Raw genomic sequence first — 11,303 nt, forward strand, 5'->3', positions numbered from 1 at the left:
CTGCAGTTGATTCTTTACTGTCAACGCTATTATTTCAGAGATATCTGGTGTGTGATTTCCAGTTTCCTCAGTGCTAGTGTCTTCTGCATTTCTACTGGGTGGACTTGGGGCCTGAGACTGCATTTTGTTTCTTCTCTTTGTCATTTTGTATACCACTGTCTTTTGACCTTTGGTGTAGAGCTTAAATAGAGTTATTACCTTAGCACCAGGTCTGGATCTTTGAAGTTCATTTTCTTCCAGGTGGGTGTTGTTTGGTTCTGGCTGTGTGCTCCACTTCTTTCTGCTGCAGGCGTTAGAATTGAACCCTTTGTGTCTCTATGGGAAGAGGTTCTGCTCCTGAATCAGCTGGGTGAGTCTTGCTTCTAGCCTCTTTGCAGGGAGTTCTGCTGAAGGGTTCCCTGCTGGGCCTGCAGTCTGGGTCGAATGAGGATCCGAGGGCCCCAGGTCGTCTCACTCACTTGCCGGGCCTGCACTCTGGGTCTGTTCTGGATCCCGCAGCCCTGGGTCATCTCACTCACTCCCCGGGCCTGTGCTCTGGGTCTATTCAGGATCTGGAGGGCCCCAGGTCGTCTCACTCCCTCGCCGGGCCTGTGTTCTAGGTCTATTCAGGATCCCGCAGCCCGGTCGTCTCCAGGAAAAAATTTTTTAAAAGTTAAAATTGAAACAAAATTTTGTAATTAAGAAGGGGAAGATGAGTTGAAGAGAGGAGAAGGGATTGGGAAGAGAAAAAGAATCAAAATATGTCACATATGGATTCAAATTCCCTATGATGAATGTGATCGCTATGTATATCTAAAATGTACTAATAAATTTAATTTTTTTAAAAAGATGAGGGTGTCAGAAATTGTGTCCCAGGAATAAGAAGATATTGCAACTATGACAGCCTGCATCACCAGTTTCAGTGTTTTCCATTTTCCTGGACCTTAAATTGTTTCTTGACGTGCACATGCAATCAGTATTCAGGTGGCAAGTCAAAGAGGGACCTACGCTGTTCTCTGGTAGCTCTCTTTGCGCAGCTCTCGTCTCTGCATCTCCACTCTGAAAACACTGGGCATCTCACCACATTGTCCCTTCAATTCAAGGAGGTGGTGAACATTGTGTGAACCCCCAGCTCACCTGGAGATGCACCTCAGAAACTCTCAGGCAAGTAGGTGGAGCTCAAAGCTCCCCTCATTTCTCTCCTCTCCTCTCCTGTCCTCCCTTGTTCTCTCCTGTCCTGTCCACTCCTCTCCTGTCCTGTCCTCTGCTGTTCTCTCTTGTCCTGTCCTCTCTTCTCCTATCCTGTCCTCTCCTGTCCTGTTCTGTCCTCTCCTCTCCTTTTCTCTGCCCTCCCCTCCTCTACCTTTCCTTCCCTCCCCTCTTCTCTCCGCTCTTCCCTTCTCTCTCTCTGACAGTAGATCAAATACAGGCTTTTATAATGACCTACATACTACATTTCCTACTTTTATTTTTAAGACGGAGTCTCATTATGTCACTAAGTTGTCCAAGATCAGCACGAATTTGGGGTCCTCTCACCTGTCTCAGCAATGGGATCCCAGGCATGTGACACCATGCCCACTTTCTTTCTCTTCTTCAATGAATTGCTTCTTCCACATTGCCTAATTCCTAATGTCTTCAAAATCATGTTTAAAAAAGTACATTTTGTCCTGGTATTTGGTTTAGCCCCTCTCCCCTCCAGGCAGAAATATAATCCACATCTCTGCCACCCCAACTTGCCCTAGAACAGAAGTACTGCTTTTAACTTTATAACAACTATTTATTTACTGAAAGGAGAAGTCCCATTGTTACCTAGGCTGCCCTTCCATTCATGGGCTCAAGAAATCCTCTCCTCTCAGCCTCTTTTTGGTACTGGGGATCAAACTCAGGACCTTGCACTTGCCAAGCAGGCACTTAGGATAAGCTTGAGACTTTCTAGCTAAATGGATGTACCTTGTGACCACCTTCTCAAGGACAATAAGTAGAACCTCCATGTGTATATATCACATGGTTTCTCTGGTGTGAGAAACTAAAAAATGTAAGAACCAGTATGTATAATAGATATTGAAGAAGGGGAAGAAAATATTCAAATGAAAAAGAAAAGGGGTGTAGGAGGGACAAGAAAACCACTGCAGCACTTTGTCTACCTGGTGGCCTGTGGAATGGGAAGAAATTGGTTTCTGGAATGGAGAAAGAGACAACATTCAAGCAATGGATCCTGCGTGCTGAAGTTACCCTTGCTATTCTTAGAATGACTGTAGGATCTCAGTCGCCAATTCCACTCCAGTTCTGGAAGTTCTGGGCTATCAGTTGGGGGTAGTAACTTGGGCTTTTCTCAAACCCTTTCCTCATTCCATACTGTTACCAGATGTGGGGGTTCTGGAGTCCCCTTCTGGAAGTGGTTTCTAGGTCTTTTCTGTTCTGATCAAAGACTTGGTAAAGACAAGCACAAATGGTGGCAAAGCTTTATTCAAGGCAGGGAGAAAGAAACCAGGTGCAATCCTGTTGGGATTTTTGCACAAGTCCATGTGCAAGCACTGGGAACTGTTCTGGGAATGTGTTCCCCGACCTTGTCTCAGCTCTTCCCAGCCAGATTTAACCATTGCCTGCCGTCCTGTCCCCAAACTGTATGGGAAGAAATCACTTATTTTTATTTCTCATGGATGAAGTGACTCACTTCTTCCCCCGTGAAATTCTTGAAAAGTCCTTTTATCATTTATGATTTCTGTATGCTGGTGCTCTTTAGGAACTCTTGAAATTTATGTTTCAAGGGATTGGGAGATAGATACCTTGTCCCGAGGATAGAAAAACAAACAGAAACATGCTTCACCTCTTGTTTGTATACTAGTTTTGTGTTTCTTATGCAATTTTGTGCATATTAGACTTTTCTCAATAAATAGATTTCCTCTGCTTAATCTTAACAATTTATGTACTTTGTCCCATTTATCATTTGTTCTTCTATGTCCCTTGTCCCCTAGAGGGCCACAACTGTGTTCCCGTGATCAGAGATTTGGCTTTGAGTGGTTCATTCTTTTTATGTCATAGTCAAATTTTTCTCTTTTGTCAATCCCTTAGTGAAATAATGGATGTAGTTACCACTCAACTGTACAAAACGACATATCCCAAAGACAGACATCACTCCTGATGAATTATTATCACCTATGAAATAGTATTACAAAAATATCTGAGTCAGGTCAATGCTTCATACATAAGTCCCACTTTGTTGGCAAAATGAAGGTCAGAGGACAATGTCAACCAAATCTAGAACTTTTAAAAGACAGAACAAATGCTCTCATCTCTTCAGAAAGCTGCAAGAAAACATACACAAATGAAGTTTGGGGGAGGGTCTCTAGATTATAAGGATTAAGTGACCCATCAGCCACATGAGTGGGATTATGTCTGTATCTTCAGTACAGCAAACCACCTGTAAAAAATAGACAAACCAACCCAGTAGTAACTTTAAGCAAACATACATGGACAGCCAATAAAAGTAAAAAGTCATTGTTGATTGTGTAGGTGTGAAAATGCTATGACAATTGTATATTTTTAAAAATGAGTCCTTAGGGCCTCATGTGGAAGTAACTGTGGGCTAGATGCCAGGGTTCTGGGATTGGTGATGCAAAAGAGGATGTGGGTCAAAACAGGAGGCCATAAATTGATGGTTATTGTAGCTGGGAGATGGGCACATGTGAATCCATTGCGCTCTAGCTTTGTGAATATTTGAAATTCTATAATTATTTCTAAATTAATAAATCTTTTGATTTTTTTCTTTCTTCATCTTTTTGAGACAGGCTCTTGCTCTGCAGTTCAGGCTGGGCTTGAACTCACTTTGTAGTCCAGGTGGAAATGGAACAAACAGTGATCCTCCTGCCGCAGGCTCCCAAGTGCCGGATTAGAGGCATGTGCCACCACGCCCAGCCTAAATCAATAAATCTTTTAATTTTTTTCTTTTTTCTTTTTCTTAACGCATGTTTCCAATGCATAATGATTATATTCATCATCATGGGGAATTGATACAGGTAGGTAATACACCTTAATTCTTCTAGATTAATAAATCTTTGCTAATGCATCTAATACTATCATGTCCATGATATTACATATTGCATTATAAAATTTGTAGTTAATAACTCATACTAATATTTATAGCTACTCAACCATTTATAAAAGTTAATTTTGTAAAATATTCATCCTCATTGACAACAGAACTTGAAACCAAGGAGCCGAGGCCAACGCAGCTAGTAAATGGCCTCTGAGGACTAGAACTTGTCTTCAGACCCCAAATGCCAGGGCCTCCAACTACTCTAAGAACATTTTAAAGGAGGCATAAGGGTGCGTTTGTTTGTTTGTTTTCCCCGGAACTGGGGATTGAATTTAGGGAGTGGAGTTTTTTTGAAAAGACTTTTCACCCAAGGAAGCCTGAGGAGAAAGAGATCTGCTTGACCGGACTGGACAGCGCCCTCTTCCGCGGGCCTGGGCAGCGTTTTACTCCAGGTGGCCACCAGGTGGCGAAGGCTGCCTGCGGCTCGGAGCAAGCAGGGCCCCGGCGACTCGCAGGCCCGGGCGAGCCGGGCGCTGTCCTCACCCCGCTCCTGGGCGTGCGCGCTCTGTCAAACTGAAAGTTGTGGAAGTTACGCTGCTAGCTCTGCTGCCTCCACAGGGCTTATGGATGGAGTTTGGGGACTTGTTTCTTTTAGAAGACAGGAAAAAATTTAAAGTGTGTGTGTATGTAGGACAGGGGCTTGCCTGCAGGGGCACTTTGCGGAGCACTACTGCTCGGAACTGTGCGGGTGGCCCAAGTCTCTCCCTCAGAGAGCTTCATGTGCGTCCTCGCTAACCCTCACAGCATTAGGGTGGCAGGTGTGTGTGTGTGTGTGTGTGTGTGTGTGTGTGTAGAAGAGAAGTTTAGTTTTCTTCTACACTGTAAAAGGAGAAATTTCGGTGGTCACCAAGGTAAGAAGAGGGCCATCGTTTTAGAAAGAGAAAGAAAAGGAGAAGCAGAAAAGGAGAGCTGCACAACCGTCCCACACCGCTCCGCTCTTGCGCCCAGGAGGAAAGTCAGGTTCTGGCGCGCGGATAGCTCTGCGACCCCCGCCCAGACACTGGTGGACGGGGTCCTCGGGTTGCAGGCTTCCAGCCGGACTGCGACACCAACATAATTAAAGGCTAAGATTAAGGGGAGGTGTGGGGTGAGGGACATTGCCGGTGGGGGTCCAATCGGTGTAACTAACACACTTTTTTCCCCCCGCAAATTGCATTTGAAAAGAGTTTCCCATAATTTCAAAATCTGCCCCGAGTGAAAGCTAAACTTTATGAATCCATAGGGCGGTGGGGACATGTGGCAGCGGAGTCGAGAAGGCTGGGGACGAGTAAATGTGGAATTGTTGTGTGTGTGTGTGTGTGTGTGTGTGTGTGTGTGTTTCATTTTGTGTGTCTAAATGTGGACACACATCAAGAGCGTGTGGGGATATTTTTGTGTCGGAACGTTTCCACCACACCTGAAGAGCTTTTTTTTTTTTTTGAAAAGCAATTCTCCAATTCTCCTTGTCTGCATCTTTGCAAAAGAACGAAGAGCCTGCAGAGGAGACAGATTAGAGCGCGCATCTGCCTCTGCCCGGCTTTAAAGTGTAATCCAGGCAGCTGTGAAGGAGGGAAACAGACCAACAGCAGACGTGGAGCCTTGAAGTTGCATGTCGAAGTTTGGAGACGGGTTGCTGTAGTGACCCGGTACCAAACCGGGGCCCAAACAGGGTCTGAAAATGTCGCAAAATGATCTACAGCTGCTTCTCCTCCTGCCCAGGGATTTTAATTCCTTCTTCCTCATCGTTCCCGCCTTTCCTAGTTTTCCTTCCAGGTGTCGGCGACTCCCCACCCCCAGGATAGCTGACCTCCACCCCAGCTATTCTTGGCTTTGCAACTTGAGGGAAGAATCCTGGAATCGCCGGGAGCGAACCTTGCTTGACGGGGGTGTGGGTTGAAGGAAGGTCTTGCTCGGAATCGTTCGCAAACCAGGAGGAAAGAAAGAAAGGGATAGAGGGGAGAGAGGGAGAGAGGGAGAGAAGGAGAGAGGGAGAGGGGAGGAGAGGGGGAAAGGGAAAGGGGTGGGGGGGGGGAGAGAGAGAGAGAGAGAGAGAGAGAGAGAGAGAGAGAGAGAGAGAATGAATATGAGAATCCGGGATCACCGTGCTTCGTTTCTTGCATTTTTTTTTTACCCCCAAAGAACAGAAGCAGGCGATCTAAGGGACACGCGTGGAAAGCGACAAAAGTACTTCCTACTCCTAATCAAGTTTTGTTTACGTCGCTCCTTTCCTCTTCCGTTGCAGTTTGTTTGTTTTAGGTTGGGGGCAAGAACGAGGGAGACTCAAACCTGGCCGGCACGCAGACCCCCAAGCCCAAGTCTCCGCCCTGCGCAAGTAACGCCGCCGACCCTGGCGCGAACGCGGAGACCCGGTTCGAGAATGTAAACAAACGGGGAGCCGAGCCCTTGATCTTTATTTAAATAGAGCCTTGTTTATCGGTGTCATCCTAGGAGGATTAATTAGATACATCTCTTCACAATTTGGTGTCTGACACTCCATGTTAGGAATGTCTTATCACAAGGTGTTAATTGGGGCCACTCAGCCACTTACGTTTCTATTAAACACTGTGAGGGACTTTTCACAAGTCTCGGGTTCTTTATACTGTACGGTGCAAAAATATACAGGACTGGAAATAGACTCGGCCCAGCGTCTGCTTTCTTCCTGCTGTGACCTGGGCTTTGGGGCTTTCTGAAGGGCAGCGGTAGGAGCGCATTCCGGCGCATCTCCCGGGGCGCGCCGCGGCTGGTGTCGACGTGAGGGGGCAGGGCAGGTGGGGGAGTTGCGAGTCCGAGTCCCAATCGCTCTTGTCCACGGCGAGTGTATATTACAGAACAAATCTTCAAGGTGTTCGCCCTGGGCTCCCCGGTAAAATTCGGGGTGACTTTGCCAAAAGAGTTGGGGGCAGGAGCCGTGGTAAAGGCAGAAGTCGGAGTTCGCGCCCCTCCAGGTCCCTGCCGGAAGGACAGAGGGGATGGAGACGCGAGCTCCAGGTACAAACTCCCGGCAGCCTTAATTGGGCGCAGAAGGGGAGGAGGTCCCGGCTGGTCGCTCACCTCCCAGCAGCTAATCCTCTTAGCAGCTGCATTTCCGCGCCAAGCAGTTAGCAAAATGACCCTCCCAGCCAGACCTTTACCCCGGGGTGAGAGGGGGCTGGAGAGGTTTGCAAGCTGGGCTCGAAGCCGTCTGCAGATAAGCCTGGCAGGGTGTCTGGCGGGGGGACAAAGGGCTTTCCGACCCACCCAGTGGTTTGATTTCTCCGCGCGCCCAGGGTTCTGCAGGAAACGGGTCTTTGGTCCTCCCGGGGAATGTGTCCAGCCAAGTGGAGCCAAGCCCGCCGAGCCGCTGCCCACAGCTGCGTGCCAAGCCGGGGTACGGGGCACAACCGCATTCTCCTTTGTGAGTGCTGCGCCCACCGCCAGCCTGAGCCTCGGCACCGGCACCGGAGTCTCCTGCTAAATCCGGTTGGGGGCAAAGGACGCCGGCCAGCTGCTGTGGAGGCGGGCAGCCCGCAAGAGCGGGCTCCGAATGAGCCGCGGTGTGAGCAAAAGCCTGACTAGTTGTGGGCGGCTCTTGTGCCCCGCAGCGACCGGGGTCCGGAACTCGTAGGCGCTCAAAAGACCGCGGGGGGGTTCCCGGGGAGCCTACCTAGGCCCAGAATTTGGTAGCCCCAAGTAAAGCTAGGAAACCGATCAGAGAATCAAGCATGGAGAAGGAGGCCTTGTAGTATTGGATTAAAACCGACAGGAGCAATCTCCCAAATCCAGGCTGCAAACACTCCGCGCCCCCAACCTACAGCCGCTGTCCAGACTTCCCAGCGGGGCCAGGAAATAGCCCCATTCATCGTGGACAAGAAGATAAACAAAAGCACCCCTCACACACACACAGACAGACAGACAGACACACACACACACACACACACACACACACAGAGGCAGTATCCCCTTAAGGGAGTCTGGATCCTTCCAGGGGGAAGAGGAGGCTGAGGTTGGTTCACTCTGGAAAAAAGGTGGAGGTAAAACAAAGCATAAACCCCACAGTACAGAAGACAGGGCTCTGACCACTCCCTTATTGAACGACATTTATTAAAAATGACTAAGACTGTACATAAAAACCCAAGATCTCTAAAAAGCCTATAGGAGCTGTGGCATTAGGCTGCTGTTTTTTCACATTACCAAGGTGGGAAGTGGGGATGGCCAAGGAAAGGGACAACAGGAGTTTTCCTTAAACACAGTTCAAGTTAGTACAGATTAGCTGCACACAACTCAACTACCTAAGAAGTAAACAGAATATTCCCAAATATGGAGATGTTGAAAATCTCCCCTCACCTCTGCAGCTGCTGTTCTGTGATTTGCAACTTCTTTGCAAAGCCAAAGCACCAGTTTTACATTGTCTGAGACACCTACATAGCCTATTTGTACAATATAGTCCACATTATTCTACAGTGTATCTAAACACACACAACTGTACAGCTTTTTGTTTTGTTTTGTGACTTCCTTCTTCACTCTCTTCTGAGCCCCACTGGCTACCTCAGCACACAGCAGAGCCCTAGCATGTCTCAAGTGAGGCAGTCTTGTACTAGGGCAGACATGGCTTGCTCCCAAAGCCTGAGAGGAATCAGAGTCAGATAAAACCAGCACTTTGACAAAAGTCTTTCTTGACTCCCAGGCCTAACATCTTTTGCCCCTGGCAAGTTAATAGCAAAACGTTGCCTGCTGAAGCCTAATAATGCCCAGCCCTTCTTTCCTAGAAACAAAATACCCTAACACTCAGAGCTTTTACTTGCTAAAAGATATACAAATAGAAACGGAGAGCCAAAGATTGTGACGGGATTGTAGTCCATAGACCTAGGCACTCAGTCTTCACAGCCTCCATCTCTGAATGTTTAGTGTCTCCAATAAATAAATCCAGAATATTGACTAACCCTCAAGTTTTAAAAACACTTCATAAGTCCTCCATTAACTTTATTTTAAAAAAGAGAAAATGCTAGGTTTGTTTCAGTTACCTGCAGCAATCAAAAAGCTTTGGCACCTTCTTTTAGAGAATTGCACAAAACAGGATGCATCAAGGTGGAGGGCAAACGTCTTTTTGGCAACCTAGGCAAAGAAGACAACATAAACACCACCAAGTCCATTTGCAAAGAGCTAATGCTTACAAGGTTAAAATAACTCTTTAGGGAGTTGTGTAAAAAGCATAATATCCCCCCATGGCTTTTGAGGTGTCTTTACTGTACTCTTCAGCATTAATGTCCTCACACTTTATGGAGGGAGAATTTTCATTACTGGAGGTGCTAGGAGACAGCCGCCTTCGCTTACAAGCACTGGTATACACCCCTGAATCATTGGAATCTAGAGACTTGATGGAAGGGGGTGTTTCTATCCAAGAAGAGCCGATTTCCTCTTTGACCTTCTCCTTGGAGAGCTGATCTTCAGAGAACATAGGAGGGCTGGTTCTAGAGGTCCATGGTAGTCCAGCTGCCATCTTCCTCTGATAAGAACCTCGACCTCCCCACCCCGCCATTGCAGGGAAGGTTGGGTCAGGGTAATAGCTCAGGGCATGGGATGTCTGCAGGGGCAAGGATTTAATACCATATGGGAGCAAGGTACTGGAAGTATATTCAGATTCATAGGAACTGATGTCTAGTTTGTTGGTCCCTGGTTGCTGGACAGGCGTGACAAGCCACCTCTGGGGAGGGTTGGCCACCTCTTCGCTCTGTTGGGGTGAAAGGAGGCCGTTGGTCTGTGGCACGGTTCTCTCGCCATTATAATATCGGGCTTGAGGTAAAGTGTTGACAAAGGGCTCCGGGAAGAAGGACTGAACGCCGTACCGACCTCCAGGGACAATCTGATGGGATCTAGGAGAATCCGTGGGAGATGGAGTTAACCTGTCATTTTCTGAAGCGGTGTACATGCTACAATATAAAGAGAAACACTTAAAAAAAAAACCCTAATGTTGTCCCCAAACAATCCGCCTCCCAGAAATACAAAGGGTTCCTGCAATTGGGTGTCTGCATGGAGAACGATGGTGAACAGAACAGCCTCAGAAGACACCCAGTTCAGCTGAACTCTTGGCGTACTGGGAACAATTTCCCACCACTTAAGAAAAAGCTGCCTCCTGTTAGGTATTTAAACTTTTGAAAATCTACCTTTGCAAGTCGTCAAACATGACGAACACAGAGCAACCCTCCCTTGTCAATGGGATGGAAGGGATACTGGCAAGGTACTAGAAAATCCAGATTCTAAAGAGTAGGGTCTTGCTATTGAGTTCTGTGAAAAATACATCCTCCATTTTCAGGTTTTCTCATGTAAAACAGAGAGGGGAAGTAATGTCACCTGTTTTTTGTGAGGATAAAATGTTGGGTCAAATGAGAAAGGAAGTTATATAAATAGGTTCTTAAAAAAATTTAAATAACTCTATCAGTGCTATAATCCCAGCATGCCTGAGCCCAGTCTGGGCAGCTGAGTGATTTAGTGAGACCTTATGTCAAAGAATGCTGGGATGGAACTCAAGTGTGGAGGCCCTGAGTTCAATCGCCAGTTAACACCAAATAAATAAGTAAATAAATACTCTGATTCCTAATTTTTTAAAATAGAATTCAAGTGTAAGACTTTAATTTCTTTAGGATTGAAAAAAAAAAAAAAAAACCCTGGGAAATTCTGAAGCTAAAGTAGTTAAGGCAAAAATCAAAAGTAGAAAACTCCCAAATACTGAAAGCTGACTGCCAAGTATGTCCTCAGCCAAGTGATGACGCGTGTCCTGCTTGAAGATGACTGGGCAAGCGAGGGCAAAGGCTGTACTTACGAATCATAATTGTCCCTGAAGCCTTTTGCAAAGGGGTTATGATCAATCTTCAGTTGAGTAATCTGAAAAAGGGATAGAAGTAGTTGTTGAGTGCTTCATCACACTAGACCTGGCCTGCGACAGCCCTGAGAATCTGGGGCACTCACGTCCGTATTTTGGTAGGCAGTCACTGCGATGAACTGTGTTTCAGAGAAGGTAAAGGTCTGGGTCTTTGAGGGCTCATTCAAGTCTTCCACACCATCCTCTGTAACCTCAACGATGTGCAGTCGTGGTTGGTATTTGTGCAAAGACTGTAAGACTATCATCTAAAAAGGATACAGAAAGAGTTAGTGAATCTAAAAGGTACCTTAGAGGTACAACAAGTGGATTTTAACAAATGGCATATTTGGAGACAGGACTCCTGCTTCTTCCCTGTGAAGCTCTTTCTTTCTTTCTCTCTTTCTCTCTTTCTCT

General features: G+C 46.7%; 1 protein-coding gene across 2 annotated transcripts in view; it reads right to left on the reverse strand.

Annotated features, from left to right (window-relative positions):
* Window positions 1-8,113: 8,113 nt before the first annotated feature.
* Window positions 8,114-11,303, reverse strand: part of Eomes (eomesodermin) — a 6,978-nt gene continuing 3,788 nt past the window's right edge. Inside the window, exons 4-6 of one of the 2 annotated variants that reach the window (XM_004634204.2) lie at window positions 10,997-11,155; window positions 10,851-10,912; window positions 8,114-9,903 (exon numbers count right to left, since the gene is read on the reverse strand). In XM_004634204.2, the coding sequence (XP_004634261.1) occupies window positions 9,222-9,903; window positions 10,851-10,912; window positions 10,997-11,155 (903 nt within the window). In that variant the 3' untranslated portion in view covers window positions 8,114-9,221. Of the gene's footprint in view, window positions 9,961-10,850; window positions 10,913-10,996; window positions 11,156-11,303 lie in introns of both variants that reach the window. The other variant, XM_004634203.2, reaches the window with a different exon arrangement.

Source organism: Octodon degus, unplaced genomic scaffold, assembly GCF_000260255.1.
Source record: "Octodon degus isolate 3935 unplaced genomic scaffold, OctDeg1.0 scaffold00059, whole genome shotgun sequence".
Classification (NCBI taxonomy): Eukaryota; Metazoa; Chordata; class Mammalia; order Rodentia; family Octodontidae; genus Octodon; species Octodon degus.